Below are 19,820 nucleotides of genomic sequence, written 5' to 3' on the forward strand. Positions count from 1 at the left end.
TGCCCGCCGACGCTAGCGCATGCTCCAAATGCTTGGCCCGAACCGACTTCGGCCGTGACGGACCCCTGTCCATATATATATCTGTTGTGGAGCAGAACGTGTGAAGGGCATCGTCGATGTCGTCGGCTCCCTGCCTCCTCAAAGATTGGATCGTCGACTTGGGGGCAGCAGCAGGAATAGAATATACCTTGCCAATACGATAGTATCCCCCATTGAAATCCCTTTCCGCCATAGTCATCAGTCGTGCGAGATACCTCAACGGGAAATGATTTTCGGCCGAGAACGACCACCCCGACGAGCACAGGGTCCCTTGCCGAGACAGATTGCCGAGGTATCATCGCGGGCTTACTTCCGCCCCCGCCGGAGTTAATAGCTTTTACCCCACGCGCTAACCCTGTCCATTGTCGTTGCCCGCAACATTAATTGGACTGTTGAGGTCATCGATACGTCAGAGACAGTGGAGGTTGGGGTCCTGAACTTGTCGGCGATTAAGAGGATGAGCATGGAAGTGGATTAACTATTTCGGGACTGTCAACCGTCGAACGTTGACGTCGCTGAAGGTGATATTGAAACGTTTGTTTGACGTGAGTCATGGGAGCGTCAAGAAGCTGAAAGTGAAATAGATATTGTCCCTTGCACTGCTGCCCCTTACAATATTGCCCCTTATCCTCCCTTGCGCTGTCGTCCCTTGCATTTTGCTATCTTTGGATCACGGCGGTTCTCGTGAGTGCCGGTTGGTTCCTCGGAGACAAAGAAAGCAAAATTAGAGTGAGCGATCTTGTTTGTCGTTAATCAGAAAGTGGAGGAAGACGGTCCCTTGCTGCCCAAAAGATCAAGGCAAAAAGGATATCTCCAACAACGTAATCCATAATACGCAGTCACGTTGGCGCTGTCATTGCGTAAAGGCAGCTGAGCGCAGTGGCTAAACAAGGCTGCTTATGCAAAGTGACGCTGGTTTGGATACTAGGAGGATCTTTTTGCATTCATTTAGCCGAGCCGTAAGTAGGCCAATGTGTCATTTTGACTGAGATATCGTCCGACAATTTATTTCGCATCTTCACCATCAACAAGTTGGATCTTCGTCGTTCAGTTGCCTTTGTGGTTAAAGCTAGATATCCTTTTTTGACCAAGCACCCTACTTCACCTCTGCATATACCTCCAATGCATCATGCAACCGCCCAAAGACACCCTTGTGCCAGCTTGCCAGCTCCTCCCATTCACTTTCCGGTAGGGTCACGCGCATCATCCGCAACCACGCACCAACGATCATGTCTGCATAGCTAGCCCTTGTCCCGAGTAGAAAGGGACCACTGGTATCCCTCAAGAAGAGCTCAGCCAGGCCACCCAGCGTATTCCGGAACGAATCCTTCAGTTTGTCTCGCTTCTCGCCAACCAAGGCAAAGTCGTCCCAGCACGTAACACCCGCACGCCGGACAAATTCCGCCTTACTGGTCTCGGCAGTAGCTGGATCGAATGGAAATCCATGGGTCGTAAGCTGTACATATGCGGTGAAGGTGGCGTCGACATTCACATTGAACTTGGAGTATTCAGGATACTCACCACCGCGGCAATCCGACAATGGTATGAGCATTGCAAAGTCATTGGGAAGGACGTAGTTGAGCGTCTGAGGGGGGAAAAGGTCGCCCGCGCCCGAGTTAGGATACGTTTTCTGGAGGTAGACCGCGATATCGAAGGAGTCCCCTACAAAGGAATTCGTGGCGGGATCCTCGATAATAGGCAGGGTAAAGAAGTCGGTCCCATCGGCAAACTTGCGACAGGCCGGTACCTTGAGACCGCGGCGGACTTTCGCAACGTCGGGTAAAGGCACCCACGACGTCGAGTATGGAAGACCTTTGAAGTTGAGTGCTAGCCGGGTTTTCCAGGGGTTTGGCGAGCAGCAGGTTTTCTCTGTTGGGGGACGCATGGCGATGTCATAGAAGACGATCGCGGAGGGTGGGCCTGAGGTCGACGGCATGGTGAATAATGAAAGTGGAAGACTTTTCTGCTACGGGATAGATGCTGCTATATATTCTGAGATGGGAGTAAAGTCGAAGATATCAAGCGATTGATTTATGTTATCGGGGCGGTGGCGAGAAGATTTTTCGCGATCAAACTTCGCCGCAGCTGAAGCGGGGAGGAAGGCAAATCTAAAAATCAAAAAGCCATTCAACCTCTTCGGGCGTCTAATTTCACCTGCATAGACTCGTGATCAAGAATCCACAATGTCTCCACATTTTATGTTATCGATAACGTAAAAAGTTTCAGCTTTGCGCCTGTCCAGCTTCTTTGTATGACCCCGGATGTAATATTGAACTGACAATAGTAGCCACTGGAAGAGTCACGGTCCGGTATAAGTTCGTAGGTTAACGGGGAGAAGTTGCACCAGATCTGAGACCATTACTATGTACAAGTAGACAGGGTCCATTTTCCACTCCCCATATTCGAGCAGTAGCGGCTTCTTGCCGTCATCCGGGTCCATCACCGGGGGCCGTCAACACCAGGAGCGCGGTGCCGCTGCTTCTGTCGCTATTAATAATCCCCCTGGCGGCGTTGATCGCGCAAATATGCATTACGCACCCTGGTTCCCCGACTAACATGTACATTCCGACGCAAACCAATACCTGCGACAACAACTCCTAGAAAAGATCCCCGTAGTAAGCCATGTTCTTGGTGTCGTTGCTCATCAGTGTCACAGCTGCCAATTTGCCAAACATGCCGTCTTTGATCGCTGGGGGATAGTTCAACAGGCGCCATGCGTGACAAGTAGCTGCGTTGGGGAGGCAGGCTCTCGTCCATACCATTGCACAACTAGGAAGTGTCAGAATTAGCCACATGCCATTGGCCTAGACCATCCTCCCCCCTCCCCGCATTTGACCTACCGCTATGCTGGTATAAATTACCATTGTGAACAAAATCTGGGAGAAGGGTTCGGTCCTGGTCTCAACGGCCGGCAAGTCTTTACTGACTCTGTTGATCAGAAAAAGTTGGCAGCAATGCAATACGAGAGAGATGAGACCGGTTGAAGTATAGAGATATCCGGCCGCCAAAGACACTTCGACTGCGCCAGCATTAGAGCAATGCGGCCCCGTGGTCCCCTGTGGTACTGTTAGTGCATCTTAGGGAAAGAAGGAAGAGGCTGAAATATCCGTGCTTCTCCTACCCCCCTCACGCTCCATAAAATAGCTCTAATATCTTATTAAATCTTACTAACTTTACTAAGGACTTAAAAAGCGTTCTACTTTAACAAGGAGCCCAGAACTTGAATACTATGGCTTTGTAGTGTTAACTACTATACTTTAAAAGTATTTATTTCCCCCCTTCCTAACTGCGTTTTCATGTCGAGCAACTTCGGAACTACCTGATAGGCAAGGGAGCGGTCACCTATTAAAGTTTTCCTTCTAAAATAGTCGGTATGCCGGGGGCCTCAAGATGATGTTATACGACATTTCAACACCACCTGTCGCACTTGGTCAATTTCTTACAATTTACGGGCCACATGTGCACACTCTGTAATATAACCCCGCTTTTGCTCAGCACAAATTCAGCACTGCCCAGGCTCGGCTCAGGTTCGGCTCCACTCACCCAACGATGCGGTGGGATGCTGTCTACCTGGCCAAATGAACCTCAAAACGGCAAAATCTTCTCCTGTATGCATCCAAGGAGTCTCCTCTACATCTTGTTGACAGCCATCGCCATCACCATCACTATCACTATATATTCTCCATCATGGTGGCCATGCACCCCCAGACAGAGTCTCTTTTCTTCCGCCTCCCTGCGGAGATCCGCGAGAAGATCCAGAGATTTGCCCTCGCCCCCCCGGATGAGAACGATCTTTTGATGACGGAAATCACTCAATACCCCGAAGTTCTCTTCCGAACATACGAACAACCCCTACCGCCAGTCATGTGCACCTGCAAGAAGATGTACATGGAAATGAGCCCTGTCGCCTTCAGCGAGATCATCGTCCACGAGTCAACCAAGGGCTCCGGCACACGCACCGGCATCAAGTGCCACGGCACTTTGCGATTCGAACGACTGCGCCGTGTCTCAATGGTTGTCGCCGTCGAGAATCCCGACTTCATCTCCCCCTCGTGGGAACTTTTCCTATTCAACCTTCTTAAACGTAGCCCCAACGTCGATCACCTGGATATTGAGTTTCATAGGAACGAGTTCCGGGAGAAGGTGGAACGCGAGCTACCGGCCGCGGAAACGCGACGTCAGAATGGCGAGGAAGAATTGAGAGACTCATTCATTTTAAAGCATTATGCATGGCCCAATTGGCTGGAGGAAGTTGCTCGACAGCCTAGCCTGAGATGGGTCAGCTTTGAAGGGAATGTTCCCGAGGTCTGGCTGGAGAGGCTACGTCAAGAATCTAAAGGCCGTATACAAGTTTTTAGTGATGGGGTTCGGTTCAGGGAGAAGGAAGATGAGACTACGAGGAGGATGCACGCAAACGATGAGCAAGTCGAGGCATTTGCAGAAATGGAGAATGCTTCGGTACGTACTGTTGGTCACGATGGGTCAACCAGCCCTCATGGCCACGGCGATCATGGACTCCAAACCCCTGAGTTTCAGATTGTATACTCTAGAATCGATTGATTAGTTCCCTGCTCTGTAGCCCTACAAGCTTTCGATGAACGACTTGTACAGCTTGGTGAGCTTCTTTTTAACCCGGAATACCAGTAATGTCGAACCAGCTCAAGTTTACCTGCCCACTTAACGAAATGTTGGCCAGGCTTCGCACTAACTGCCAGGAGGATATCTCAAGCTTGGCCGCTCAACTGACACATTCAAACGACCGGATCCCCGTCCGGCTTTCCACTATTCGCCGCGCAGGTCTCCGGGACGAACTTAAAACCATCGGTGCAAAACTCTTTACGGTAGAAAGTGCGATGAAGCTCCAGTTCCTCCGCGAAGGGAGCGCTTTCAGGGCTGAAATCGTCGCCCAGAGAGGATTTATCACCTTCCCAGTCCGTCCTGCCCACGCGAGTGGCTGAACTGCGCGCATTGCAGGCTGTCCATGGGGTTGCCGAAGATGTACCTCCAGTGCATCCTGCGCATCATCTAATTCTTGCTTGGGAAGGCTAGCCACGTCGTTTAGACCGCTTAGATCTAGATCGCGGGATGATAATCGCGTTGACTGCTACTGTGTGGGGATGGAGCGAGGAGGCGGTCGAATCGACGCGCAAGGTGCCTGAGGTGAGTTTTACTTGCCTCCGGGGCCAGGACGTAGAGAAATTCGATCTTAGTGTTCCCAAGTTCTAGAGGAAAGCTCATCCATGGCTCTATCTAGGCGGTCTTACGCCGCTTTACTTCGACTTACCGAGCCTGGAAGATCAGAGGATAATAACCGACGTCTAAGCGAGTCACTAACCCCGGTCCATAATAGCGAGCCCATCTCTGAGGGATTTTCTTAGCCAGTCAGTTTTCTCTCCTAGGGGCGAGGTGATAATATGGAGCAATGCGAGCTAATAACAGCACTGAATTCGGTCTACGAGGGCCTCACATTCTACCAAGCATAACCGTTGTCAGGCCAGTGGAAACTTATGATAAAGACTGGAGATGATGTGTCTTTCCGCCAGCAAGTCTAGAAAGTAGAGATCTAAAAAAAGGGAAGGATCCACGGCATTGTTGCAGAAGCGCTGGCATGAGTTGTGCTCGCTGTTCTATGTTGGGTTTATCTCAGGACTTGAGTGGCAAATCGAGCACGCCTTGGATTGGAATACCAGATCAGGACACTCTGTTTCCTGGAACAATTTTGAGTATGAGTGTATGTGCCTGTTTTAATTGGCCATCTTGTTGCGTGACTCTATCCGTCTGTCTTGCCTTGGTGTTTGGTTGGTTGGGGTGCGACATTCATGATTTAGGCCGATCAGGGATGTTGTCTCCTCTGGCCATTGGGCTGTCTCTAGCCCGAAGGGCACGCGACATCTAATGATTTTGTTATGATATGGCTTTTATTCATTGTTTATGCCCATCTGTCAAGTCGTAAGCTATCGCGTCAGCTCAAGGGATTCGCCCTTCGCCAGCTCCAGTGGGCGCCATTACTTTGTCGCCTCACAAACTCTCTGCATGATGAATCAACAGATCTGATCCATGAACTCAAGTGTTGGGCATCGATTGCAGGGCAGACAGCGCAGCTGAGGCGACGTGTTTGACTTGACAGCTTTGTTTTGCTGTGGGCTGGCCGCAATTTACGCCCAATCATGCCAAGTATCGACCCGCCCTGTTCTGGCCTTTAGGATGCGAGCCCAAACAAACGCCCCGGCGCCTTTTTGGCGCCAAGCGCCCGACCGGTATCTCGAGTTTCGGTCTATAAATCCTCGATACCCTGCTCAGGTTTTCATCGACATTTATCTCCCAAGAGGCATCTCTCTAGTCAATCTCATTCCCAGAACCACCAAGTATCACTTCCGCAATAGAAAATCCGACCGCATCCACACCCCCACCCAACCCAGAAGCAACCATGTCTCGCGTCCAGCCCTTGAACACCATCTCCGAGCTGCACAATTTTGTCAGTGCGAGGCCCTTCGTCGTCCTAAAGGCCACTGTTCCACGATATGAAGGTGATGCCAACGACCGATCCATCTTCAACATCGTTTCCACCGAATACCCAAATCTCTCGTTTGCCGAAATCGACCTCCAGCGCGCCAGGGAGTTTGTCGGCATGAATGGTGGAGTGCCGGCACCCGGCTCCATACTACTCTTCAGACAAAGCGAACTCGACGAGGTGCACCCCGTGACGGCAAGATGGAAGGACTTCCTCGATGACTTCTCATCTTACGCCGCTTCTCGCCGCCGATATTAACATACTCGGCAATTGGAGCCGCCGCAATGATCAGGAAGCAGTGTGAGGAGAGGAGATGGGGAGAGAAGGAATTCGTTCGTTCCCAGCAAGTCAACAAAGGCATGGAATTTGTATTAGGTACTTAGGCAATTATAAGAAGGCATCATTTCAATACTGCGTGTCCTGCTGTTCCGAACGTAGTGGTGTAAGTTTTTCTACAACCTATTACCATCACTCACTCGTCAGTCTCATATCGACCACAGTGTAGTTCATATTAAATGCCAGCAACGGATAACGAATGAATTCTATTGGGCTGGTGAGCCTCAAAAATACTCCAAGACAGCGGATCTCGGTCACGAAATCATCAATTTCAATGGCGTGGCAAAGAGGGGTAACAGGCCATGTGACTAAGAGCCACATCCCATAGTTTATAGGGCAGGTTTCTACAGCAAACCTTACGATGCAATATGTCTCAAGCATTCCGACCGCTTCCATCCCACCTAGACCGATAAGGCTTACCTTCACGTATTACATATTAAGATGTTACCCGAGTCCCGTATTCTTCCCATTCTTGACCATGTCGTTATCTTGGTATCCTACAAATCCCTCCAAGAGCTACCCGAGATCTTGGAAAACTCCCTCACAGTCATCGAAGGTGGCTCTCACGCCGACGGCCGTACGGTGAACAAACTCGTCATCTTTTCTGACGGAAGTTATATCGAGTTCATTGCCTTTCGGGACGGCCTCGACCCAGAACGTCGAAAGGAGCATCGGTGGGGATCCTTAAAGGAGGGTGCCATCGTCGACTGGGCCTACACACTTGCCGATGTGAAGGAATTTTCTGCCGTGCAGAAACGGGTTGAGGATGCAAACTCGGAGACAGGATTCAGATACCACGACCCAGTTCCAGGCGGCCGTATTCGGCCGGATGGGGTAGAGTTAAAGTGGGCCATCAGCTCCGTACTGGATGCTTCAAAGGCTCCTCTTTGGCCCGGCACCGCTCCTTTTTGGTGCCTTGATATCACTCCACGGCATCTGCGGGTACCCAACCGCGGAAAAGCAACTGAGACCGCGCCCTCATATACGAATCACCCTTCTCACGTCGTGGGCGTCTCTCAGATCGTGGCGTCTGTACCCGGAGACGAATTTTCCTCGATTAGCAAAGTTTACAACGGCATTCATGGGCCTGCAGTAGAGAATGGTTCTGAAGTAAAAGTATGGCGTTGGGTCGCTCACGCAGGTTCAAAACAAGGTAAACAGCAGGTGTCTCTCAGTGTGACCCCCCGCCACGAGCGGTATATTAGCCTTAGACTTGTTGGAAACGAGGACAGTCCTCGAAGCATTCATATTCTTCCTGATCTAGCCTTTGAGGTTGGTGAATGAATCACTGAAAGCCTGTCGGAATATATACTTTTCCGGCTAAATGAACATTGAATATTAGAAGACAAATAGGTGCTCCTAATACAAGTGATGGATCTTAAGAAAATGCGGAAATTAGGGAATTAAGGCCCTTGTATGTATCCGACCCACCAGAAAGCATAAACAAGTTGATAGAGGTCAACTCGTTGTTCGGGAGCTTCGCCTCTTCGTCCATAATAACGTTGGGCTAGATGCCAGGCTAGTTCTTGTAAGTACTGGAAGGAGGAATCATCGATATACCCTATAGAACGTGTTCAAATCGGGCCGAGAACTCAGAGCCTGCGATTTATGCCCGAAGATCCTCCCATACCGAGGAGACGCGCTTTGCCTTGTATGAGCTCATTGATCGAGACGTAGATGAGGAAGCCGCCCAGGGGACTTTTAGGAGATATTGCATAGGGTGCGCGAGTGTCCTTTCAGAGAGGAGTTTCGTGCGCAGTCATACTAACGGCTTGCCGTTTTGATTCAGGGCGCTGGAGTTGGGAACTTGATAGCTTTGATAAGGACAGCTGAGAAAATGCTCTCAAGTGTTCGTCTTATCATGGGGGATGGGCAGTCGGCCATCAACAGGCCATGGACTAAATGATTCACGCTACTTTGAAGGATGCTCGTATAGTTCGTGGGTATCTTACAAATAGATTAGTGTGAAGGGAAAACCTCCAGGAACCCTAGTCAAATGAGCTCGGGCAAACAAGTCTAATCCCTTGACCCCACGAAGCTCCTAGTTAGTAAATGAAAGCCCGTCTACATATCTACAAGCTGAATAAAACTAGAGTGAGTCGCGGTAGGCTTGTGATATAATTATTACTAATAACCTCGGAATTCCTAACCTGCTTCCGCTACAATATGTCGTGGAATGGACAGGGCGGTTTCTTGGCTGCGGAGATCGGAAGTCCCGGTCCAACCCTTCTTGGCGGAAGAATACGTACCTTCTCAACCAGGTGGGCTATCTAGATCGAGCAAATACTGACATTAGGGAGGGACAAGGGAGCGTTATACTTTCGCAAACCAGCAGGATAAGATTCTCTCTTATAAAGAACGCTGAAGTTTCCTGCAGGATTCAAGGAAGTGGCGAAGGCCTGCAGGATGGGTCGCACATCACTCAAATTTCTAGGACCCATGATCCATCTACCATAGCTAATCGAGTAATTTCCCGCACCCGTCCCACTCCGTCGGTGCGGCTAGTGCTCCCGGGTTTTACTATAAATATATGTAGCACAGGCCAAAGCCATTGGAAGCTAAATTCGCAAGAGAGCTATATTCTAGTCTTCTCTATCACCGAGACAAATTTATCTGCAGACATAGTGGCCTCTGCTTCAACATGACGAGCCTGGAATCGAAGCTCACAACGCACGGCTTCAAGTTCCGCAACTGGCCTGGCCCCGGTGAGCAAGCCGCCGCCCAGTTCGGCCTTAGCCACGCCGTCATCGTTCCCGCCAACACGCGGACCGTGATTATTGGTGGCCAAGTGGGAGTTAGGGACGATGGAACTGTTCCGTCAGACTTGGCCGAGGAAGTCGCGGAAGCTTTTGACCATGTCGAGAGGGCTCTGAAAGCGGCCGGTCTAGGTGACGATGCCTGGGAGCACGTCTACTCGGTAAGTTGTTTGTGTGGGAGGATTCCCCGCACTTGGACAGAGAACTGACTCGGTAAGCTGGAAAACTAGATGACTACATACGAGGTTGAGAAGGATGGCCAAGGAATCGCCGGTATTGTTGTGCCTATTGCTCGGAAATACCTCAAAGCAACTAGACCCGCATGGACTGGTATTACAGTGAAGGGTCTTGTCTTCCCCAGTCTGCGCCTAGTAATCACTGTCCAGGCGTACTTACCTAACTAGCTGGAGGCTCGACGTGATATAGTTCGGCCTAGAGTTGCATATATGGTATAAAATTAGCACTTCCCGTAGGGTGGCAAAGATTTAGACTAGTGGAAATTAAGAACCTAATATTAGGAGCTCTTTCAGGCCCGTGATGAGGGTTTAATCGTAAAATATGCCAGTAGTTCTTGCATGGAATACGATGCCGGTGGGATGCGGTCTCAGCTGAACGGCGTGATGTCCCAGAAGAAGTAGAATTTCAGATGGAGGTTATCATCGTCGGATGCTGAACAGTGGACGCGGTGGGGAAGGAGTGAGGACGTATGCGCCTCGCTGTGGGGGAAGGTTCCATTTCGAAATGAGGGATCTCCTGCGCGAATGCGGAACCGGCCTCCCAGTGCCTCTGGAGCTCGAACAGGATTGTATCGTTGCTCCGGACTTGAGGAAATGCGGCTGCATCACTTAACTTGGTCGGCTCCCGTCATAATTTTTTTCTTTTCGAGATGAGGTTCGGATGAGGTCCACAAAGATGAGCAAGAACCTGAGGTTTGCTTTTCACTTTACTGCATTTGGTTCCACGTAGATCAGTGCTACCCACGATCCCACGAGTAAAGTGGAGTTGCAGGATCAAGAAGTGCAGCGATGTAATTCTGGAGCCAAAACTTAAGGCCTATGTGCAGAGGAGGGATGGCAGCTCGGTTGAGGCGTAAATTTGCAGCGCCGTCCTTAGGTATTACAACGGTGTTCTCACCAGGTGCAAGCAACCTCCTCATCAAGGCGCCAAATGGCACGTGCTCTAATAACACCACGAGTAAACCTCACGCATCTTATGGCATGTCTCGTGGCGTCTTTGATACTATCATCCATACCTTGCTTAGCCCCCAAATGGTACAAAATACACCCTGAAACGTAGCTCGGAAATGTCGGAATGAACAACTGGATTCGTCTCCTTTACTCGCCCTCCCTCACGGCAGAGAGCACACAGCCGTCTCCCGACTCGAGTCTAGGCCATTTCCCCAGATACGCCACGCCAATAAGAGCATCAGAATTGTGAGATCTACCTGACCATGCGCCTTGCTGTCTCCACTTCCCCAGGTGGTGGCATCGCTCGCAACGCTGCTATCTCGGTAACGTGCATTGTTGTTGTTGCTGTTGGATAATTCCCTGATTGGCTCATCCTCACCGGGGTTCGATACGCCCATCCACCGATAACCATTATGATGGGTCCTTGATATCGCCCGAAAATAACATCTGCTGTGAAACGGGGTATAGTACGTTGACCGCCGGTCCTCCCGTTGATTCTGGGTCTGCAGAGAACTCGCCTCCTTTGCCCGCGTTGCCTGTCGTTAGGCTTGCACGGCTGTTTACTCTCTTAGTAACTCCCCGGCAACGCAAATCCGAGTATTCCAACACAACTACGACAACCTTGGCAAAATGGACCTCAATGTCGAGAAGCCGCAGAACGACGATGAAGCCCGCCTCGCCATGCTGGGCCAGAAGCAGGAAATGGGCCGCCACTTCAACGTGTGGTCGCTGATTTTCCTCGCCTTCTGCACCAGCGCCTTTCTTAGAGGCCATGAATAATAAGCCCTTTCGCCGTTGGGATCGGCCCCACTTTTAAGGAGCAGTTGGACTAGTTTATAGTCTTCGTACTCGATTGCATGACTGAGCGTACAAAGTCCACCGAGAGCGTTGACATCTGCACCTTTTTCGAGTGGCTTATCGACGTCGCGTCGGCGTTCTGCCGTGAGAGAGCACACGTCCTGAAGCTAATTGCCACCTGCAAAGGAGTGTATCCATTGAAAGCCGGGCCGTTAACATCGGCGCCTAGTTCTAAAAGAAGGTCGACCATGTCGGCATTCCCATTTTTACATGCGATTTCAAGGCAAGTTCTACCATACTTGAAAACTGGTCTTGCATTGACGTCGCTACCGGCGTTGACAAGAAGGCGAACTAGGTCGATGTCACAGGACTCGACGGCTGCCTGAAGAGGGGTTCGACCGCCTCTGAGAGCGGGACGGGAGTTGACATAAGCTCCAGCATCAAGCAAGACCTTCACGAGAAGCTCGTTACCCGATTTGGCTGCTGCCAGCAGAGCAGTGTAGCCTCCCCCGTAGGGGGGGGGGGGGGGGGGGGGGGGGGGGGGGGGGCTACTCACATGTGTTGCGCTTCGTGGCGAAAGTCTTACCATGTTGAGTTTCTTGGGGCCGCCAGCAGCAATCTGCAACGCCGTTCCTTTAGATTCCATAACATTAACGTCAGTTCTTAGATCTAGGAACAACCGGACTAGGGTTATGTTTTTAAGCAATACTGCCTCTTGCAGTGCGGTGGCAAGGTGGTTGCCTCTCTCGCCCCACCCATAGAACATATCCTCATCATCTGGGTCCGGATCGCCAACACCCACAGACCCGCTGCTGTCGGCCTGGGTACACCCCAATCACAGAGAGAAGTACATGTTTCCCGGAAAGCCGTTCACATCTGCTCCTGCCTCTAAAAGAACTTGAACCATTTCGATGTTACCCGCTCTCGTGGCATGTTGGAGTGCTGGGATGAAAAATGAGTAGTTGTAGTATGATGGCTTGCATACAGCGTTCACATCCGCGCCGTGGTCGATTAGCAGTTCTGCTATGTGTTTCCGTCGTTGGGCTCTTGATGTTAACGAAGTAGCCGAGAGCCCAGAATCTTTCGCTCCTTAGCAACCACGCAACTACCTTGTCAAGCCTCTCATCGGAAAGGAGATTATTAGTGGAGAGGTATACCGTATAGCCGAGCAACCGGAAAGCCTCAGAGCAGCCAGAATTGGCGTAGAAGTCTCGGATGTGTCGGCCGACTTCTCCTTTATCTTTCTCAATCGTAATGTTATCTAGATCGGACGGAAGTCGTGACTTGTGCACTGAGTCGTCGAGATCGACCATCCTCTCCCCTAAGCATTCACTGAAAAGCTGTCTAGCTTCTCGGATAGCTTCTTCCGACGACAACACCATAGCTGGGCTTGGACTAGACAACACCTGGCTCCCATCGAAGAGTTGGCCACGGGCTAAAAAAGGTTGGGCCATTCCGTGGACCGCATAGCCGAAAGTACTAGTGACCGCATCCATTCGTGTTGACGAGGATAGGGCATCGGAAAAGTCCATGATACTAGCCCCTATCGTCATACCTATCGGGCCAGACGGGATACTCGTAAAAGAAGAAACGCTTAGGGGACTTAAGTGTCCAACTATCCTTGGTCAGCCTCCGAGTCGATATTTAGTAATGAAATCCTGCTTTGTGGCCTATTGAATGATTCTAGTAGGTCCTGGAACTGAAACCATAGTATATTAAGACGATGGACCCCAGTTGGTGGTCCCGGAGTTGGCGTCCGAGCGATGACAACAACTGGAGCAATTGCGGCATCACCTTTGACAGAAATAGGGCGTGAGCATGCGTGATACAACGAGTGAATTTAGCGGGGACAAATGAAAAGCCTACCCGACTTTTCGCCAGCCCTGGATAACTGGCTGGCGTATCTCGTGGACTCATTCCTCAGCTAATTCGCTGAAATCAAGCAGCCATTGATCAGGACTTCGGTATCCCTCCCCTCCAGCTTACGTTTCTGGACTTGGAGACCAACAAATTCCCATTCCTCGCGAGTCGAATTCTTCTTCATTCCCCATTTCCCGAAATGCCGCGTATATTGCGACGGGCTGCTATGAGGCTAGAACTTGACTCTTGATGAAGCTCGGGAGGGGTATTATAACCGACGTATCACGGAATCCGTAATTCTCTTCCATGAGTTTCACAACCTCCTTCATCGTCTTTTTCTCAGTTTGATACAGAATAGATATCTGAGTCCTGTAAAACTCCTATTCCGATTGCGGGATCTCGCGAGGGGCGGGTATGGCTGGGTGGTTGAAGAGTTTTCTGCTCGTTACCCTTGTAGTGTGAAAGGTAGTAAATTATATACCCGTGTAATAAGATACTGCGTGTATATATAGTCAATGTGAACTCGATGGAGTGGATGTCATTGATGACGGTGTGTTTTATTTCAACCAACACCCCCGGTTAAGGCTAGAATTTGCGCCCAATTAGGGAAGTGGGTCGAGGACAGACCTGGTTGGCTTGATGTTATATGGCTTGCCGGTGTTGATATTGGTTGATGGCCAGAACTTGCGCTGGTGCTATCAAGTCAACCAGCCATTCTCGAGACACCTTTGAACTCTCAGAGTACTATAGCGATGATTAGCTTACTCCGCAGCCAGGATTTGCCATCGGAATAGCTCACTTGGTGGTGAGCCCCCTTGTATATTCTTGTTGGTATATGGCATGGGACTCACAAGGGCTAGAATTTGCAACAATATAATATATATTATGTGAAAGGGAAGTAAGCAATGGCGTCTCCAGGACCTTCTCAAACTATACTCCTTTGCCTCCATCGACATCGAACTTCTGCCCATGAGCGCCCTCTATGCCTGTCTCTGTTGATGTTATCATTGTTATTATTGGAGTGTTGATAAATATCCTGTCTGTCGTCATTATGTAGAACTTCCCTAAGACAAGGTCTTGGGCGAATTTAAGAGTATTAGGTACTTATTACTACTGAACTTATAGATGTATGTGAATACTTTATAAAAATATAAGAGAGTAGAGATAGATACTGAACTCCCTAGTATACCTGACCTGATGGATTTATGAAGGGAGTGAACTCAATCAAGAGTTGACTTAGTCTTCTATTATTAATATCCCTAAATGGCTGAAGAAATACTGCTGCTTGTCTAAGGTATTCTTTTTACACCCTGGTTGAGGAAATGCTATCTCTTTGGTGTTGATATTATTTGATATGGAAACTGATACTCCGAGCGAGCCTACAGGTAGAGTTCCTGAAACTCCCCATCTGTATAAATTAACAGGAAGTTCTCCCCGGGCCTCTATTATAGTGTCTAATTTACTACCACTTTGAACTCCTTAATAGCCTGCACTTACCATAGCGATTTAATTAGTTTCTGATCTTATACTAGCTTGCCTCCCTTATAACTATACTACTGCTTAGAGGGTATAGGGTCTGAGAACAACTTTCTAATAGCAATCATATCCTCCTTACTAAGACTAGACTCATATGCCTGTTTATATAGAGAACTGTAGAGTTGTATAAGTGGTATACTAATGTTTGCCTTATCTGCTGCTGCCCTGATGAGCTGAGTACTGTTGTAATAGTCCTTAATAGCTGTTTGTGTAGACTAATTATCTTCTAATATCTTTACTAACTTAAGCTTAGAGTAGGTAGAAGCTAGAGGGCTGCTATTGAGTACCTATCTAAATGCCTTAAGGTTTAACCCCTAGGCTTGGGTGAGGTTTATGGACTTAGCTATGCTAGCTGTTATAGTAATTAGAAAGAGGTTGACTGTATACTTAGTCTTAAGGGCCTGTCCAATAGGGCTATAGTATATGGTGGTGCTGGTTATCGGTTCTACAAAGGGCTTGATGTGCTCAGTAATAGTAGGATTACTAGTAACTATGCTAATGAGTTGCCTCTTCTCAGCAGGATCGCAACTACTACTAACTAGCATCTTGATAAAATTACTATCTGCCTGGTAGACCAGAGCTGCGAGTGAATGACTAAAGCTGATAGATATAGAGCTTGTGTTGACTAGTGTTTTCCCCTGAAGTGCTCTTTAGATATTGTTGTTAAGTATGGATCGAATTGCAGATTTGTTAAAGAGTATAGTGAAAATGATGTTGGACTTTTCAATTAACTTTGACGGATTTTTGCTGACTGTGGTGCCTGCTTTTGTTAAAGCTAAGTATTTTGAAGGGCTCTGATTCTAGACTGTTACTAGAAATTTCCGATAGAGGTTTAAGGCTATAGGGGCGCCTATAGTCCCTAAACCGATGAAGCCAAGGTGCATTCTGGGATGCAAAGACGAAATACGACGAAATACTGTGGCTGTGTGGTATATTGAGAAGGCTGCTGAGGTATAACTTTGCTGATGTTGTGGTTTAGGGAAGTAAAAATAATGTTATAAGTATAGTAGCTTATGTGATAGGTAGTTTTTTTATTTGCTCGGGTATTATTAGCTATAGTGTAAATGCCTCTTTTGGTCTTAGGATTAGGACTGGTGAGAGTATGCTAGAGTAGTTGCTAGGCTGTAGTGGGTAGAGTAACTAGTGTATCTGGTTGAGTAGGAAGATGCAGTCAGGGAATGGCGATTTTGCTTATGAGCAGGAAGATGATTTCGGTTTCTACTGAGGTATAGTTGGGGACAAAAAGTAAAGATCTGGTGCTGGGACCCTCCAGGCTAACTAAAGATCTGCAATGCCTCGTATTTCTCAGTGTCCTTAGCTCCTCAATGCGTCTTCTAGGTCTAATGGGAGATAATGATGGGAAAATTGGTGGGGGTAAGTTGAGAGAAGGGGTTTTTAATGGGCTATGTAGGAATTGAAATTGAATTGGAGTGTGGAGGCACTATCGCAGGGGCGTAATCTAGTAATATTGACCGCCGGTGCTCTGTGGAGAGTTAGCTTTACTATTGGCATGATTTGAAACCTTTTTAGTGTCTAGCTCTGTGGAGACCTGAGACTCGGAGCGAGTACGAGGTTGATTGTTATCAAATTAAGTTAACTAGTTTTTGGGGTTCATATCTATATAGTGCAGGGACTAGCTATGATGTAGTATGGACCTTATACTTCGAACTTACTAGTTGTAATAGCTAGAATATTAGGGACACCTAGTCCCTGATGCTAAAGTGCTACCTTAGTATGGCCGCTCCAGGGTTCCCAAACTACTTTGTTGTGAATGGGCCGCGTGGCAATCTCGCGAACGGGATGGTACTCCTGTGCCTCGAGATAGAGATAGAGTACATTATATAGACTACTAAGAAGATGCAGAGTAATCAGATCAAAACTCTAAATATTTGAGAGGGTGTCGTGAACTAATTGAATGAGTATATTGATTCTTGGATGGGAACGAGTGTCTTCCCCGAGCCATGTCCCAGCTGGTACAAGAATAATACATATGATGGGAAAGTCCTTGTCTGGGGAGGCTTGGTAGGTTAAAAATAAAGTTCATGCCAAATGAGTATCCTGTGCTGACTTTATATATTATTAGTCTGTCTACTTTTGAAGATGATCAAGACGCTAAGATAGGAACACTACTATACTAAGTATATGGACAGCTATATGTAGTTGTTCTTGGGAAATGGGTAGATTAAGGGAGAGTATGAGGGTAGCTTTGAGGGCCTAATACTGTACCTCTGCAACTCTAACATGCCTTGGACAATTGAATGAGGGTATCTCGGAGATAAAGAAAAAAAACCTGGATTTTATGAATCCGCCTCATTTTCTCTTTCCTTATTCTTCTCTCCTTTGTCGATTATTTTTAATATAATAATAGTTAGTAACCGAGATCTTATTGGTGACCCTGTAATACTTGATAATTGTTCGAGTATGGTGTCCTAGGTCTACCTGCCTTGTGAAGCAAGGAAAATATTGACTAGATAGATATAAGTAGTGCTTGTAGATTTATATAATTTTCCTTCTATATTTAATTTAGTACTCCGTGTTTATATCTTGATGACCTATTTGGGTAATCGAACAAACTCGACCGACCTTGCGGGGTTTACTCGGAGTAGTCAAATAAGGCATAACTGAATTATGTAAACTCGTACCTATTTGTAGGCTGTCCTTTCTATTATATTAGACTGCGCTCCCATTTGGTTCTCGGAAACAGTGAGGCAATCTCTCAGCGTTAATAGTCCGTAATGCATAGACAAGTGCTGGAGAGCAAGAGTACTTGAATTGACTACTGAAGAGAATAACTTATTGTACTGTTGCTTAACTGTGAATAGTGCTTATATTCTAAAGATCGTGTAGTAGGAAATAGGTAGTAGAATATAAGATGTAAATCCGACGGGCCGAGTCCCGAGACCTTAGACATGCTATAGGATGAGAGCTATGAAGAATGAAAGCGGAATGTCGGGCAGGATTCTCCTAAGGTGAAGGTATGCGGGCTTAAATGGACAACTGTTGCCTTTCGGTGCTTCGGGGCTATTCGCAATACTAGTATCGGAAGGATTTGCAAGCCAGTCGGTATTGTTGCTACCGGGCGTATCTTTTATCGCGCCTCTTGGTAATTTAATAGCCGAAGTGCCCCTCCTATCATATTACAATCGGTCTAGATTTTGGTAAAACACTAGGGCACATTTCAATATATCAGCTCCACTCAAGGTTTATAGACCGAAACGTAGATAATCTGGGGTAGGAACCCGATGCTACCATGTTTTGGGGACATCTTTTAGTATTTATTTATAGGTTGAGAGTGCTTTTAAAGCTAATAGATGTATTTAATATGCCTATATAAACATGGCTAGGGCGTCTGTAAGTCCAGTCTTTTGTTACTTTTGTATTGCATTAACCTCTTTGACTACAGCAACAGTAATAGCAACAATAAAGATTACTAACCTTTCTACTTTAATCTTCCCTACTATATTATGTCTAGTAATACTAGCGTTAGCAGGGGCGGCTCCTGGCAAGTACGGTCTTAACTCACTTATCTGTGCATGCGGGAAGAAGTACTTTAGTATAGCCACTGACCCCAAATACTTTAATGAGATGGAGTATATCAGCATTGTCTCTAACCGCATGGAGTGGGGTCAAATCACGCTAGAAAACTTTCTGAAAGTAGGTCTTTATGGCGTTTGGAACCTTGACAGGCTCAGGGCTGAATAGAACATTAGAGAATGCAATCGGTTGTGAGTTTAGGATCTAGCTAATGACTTCCCCAGTTCGATGCGGTCCAGCCCGAACGCGGTGTCTACAATTTTACGAATGGGGATAAGATGGTGGACTGGTCACATTCTCAAGGTTACTTAGTATGCTGCCACAATCTAATCTGGCATAATGGTCTGCCAGAATGGTTGACTTCGGGAATATGGAGTTGCGAAGAACTCCTCTAAATCATGGAGGACTATATTGAAAAAGTGATGACACATTACTGTGGACGCTGTTACGCCTGGGATGTCGTTAATGAGGCCATTGATCACGATACGGGTAATCTCCGCCAGACGATCTGGCTAGATGCTATTGGACCTGAATATATTGATATTGCCTTTAAGCTGGCCGCTAAGCATGACCCTAAGGCGAAGCTCTACTACAACAACTACGGTATCGAGTTTCGAAACGAAAAGTCACTGGCGGTAACAGATCTCGTGCGACAACTGAAGTCTCGAGGGGTGAGGATAGATGGTATCGGCCTGCAGGCCTATTTCCCCGTTATCCAGGCCCCAACATACAAACAGCAGATTGAAAACCTTGCTTGGTTCATGGAGCTTGATATTGAGGTAGCTTATACTGAGCTCGATGTTTTTATTGACATGCCCAATAGCCCGGAGCAGACGCAGTTGTAGGTAAATATTTACGCGGACACAGTCGATGTATGCTTAAATACTGAGAAGTGCATTGGCGTTACGCTGTGGGGGTTCTATGATTGTTTCTCCTGGGTGTGGGACGGCGTTCCCGGTTTTGGTGACCCGTATCTCTGGTGGGCCAACTACACTAAAAAGCCAGCCTACTTTGCTATTTAATAAGTTCTATTGGGTTAAGGGCGGCGCTAGTATGCACCTATCGTGTTGGGCTGGGCTAAGCCTGGGCTCTGGCTGCTGGGTGAGGGTTGGCTTGATCTCCTAGTTAGGAAAGACCTGTTCTGTATCTAATTCGAGGTCTAGAATCTTGTTCTGAGAGTAGACGTTGTCGTGCACTATTGACTCAAATCGGTAGGAAGAAACATAGACTGAAAGAGGATAGAGTATTAAATATTAGCTGTGA

At 47.9% G+C, this 19,820-nt stretch overlaps 2 protein-coding genes and 4 pseudogenes across 2 annotated transcripts; 5 read left to right on the plus strand and 1 right to left on the minus strand.

Moving 5' to 3' along the window:
• Positions 1-1,135: 1,135 nt before the first annotated feature.
• SAPIO_CDS2441 lies at positions 1,136-1,975 on the minus strand (annotated as a pseudogene; the record flags this gene model as incomplete).
• A 1,751-nt stretch (positions 1,976-3,726) lies between these two features.
• Positions 3,727-4,997, plus strand: SAPIO_CDS2442 (uncharacterized protein; the record flags this gene model as incomplete). The annotated part of the gene is made up of 2 exons (XM_016785460.1): positions 3,727-4,497; positions 4,698-4,997. 2 exons carry the CDS (start codon positions 3,727-3,729, stop codon positions 4,995-4,997), a joined length of 1,071 nt encoding a protein of 356 aa, XP_016644836.1.
• A 1,469-nt stretch (positions 4,998-6,466) lies between these two features.
• Positions 6,467-6,808, plus strand: SAPIO_CDS2443 (annotated as a pseudogene; the record flags this gene model as incomplete).
• A 519-nt stretch (positions 6,809-7,327) lies between these two features.
• On the plus strand, positions 7,328-8,170 carry SAPIO_CDS2444 (annotated as a pseudogene; the record flags this gene model as incomplete).
• Positions 8,171-9,527: 1,357 nt separating this feature from the next.
• On the plus strand, positions 9,528-11,609 carry SAPIO_CDS2445 (uncharacterized protein; the record flags this gene model as incomplete). The annotated part of the gene is made up of 4 exons (XM_016785461.1): positions 9,528-9,803; positions 9,873-9,980; positions 10,939-11,075; positions 11,402-11,609. 4 exons carry the CDS (start codon positions 9,528-9,530, stop codon positions 11,607-11,609), a joined length of 729 nt encoding a protein of 242 aa, XP_016644837.1.
• A 7,346-nt stretch (positions 11,610-18,955) lies between these two features.
• SAPIO_CDS2446 lies at positions 18,956-19,402 on the plus strand (annotated as a pseudogene; the record flags this gene model as incomplete).
• Between the last annotated feature and the right edge of the window lie 418 nt (positions 19,403-19,820).

This window comes from Scedosporium apiospermum (genome assembly GCF_000732125.1).
Source record: "Scedosporium apiospermum strain IHEM 14462 chromosome Unknown SEQ_SAPIO_0086, whole genome shotgun sequence".
NCBI lineage: Eukaryota > Fungi > Ascomycota > Sordariomycetes > Microascales > Microascaceae > Scedosporium > Scedosporium apiospermum.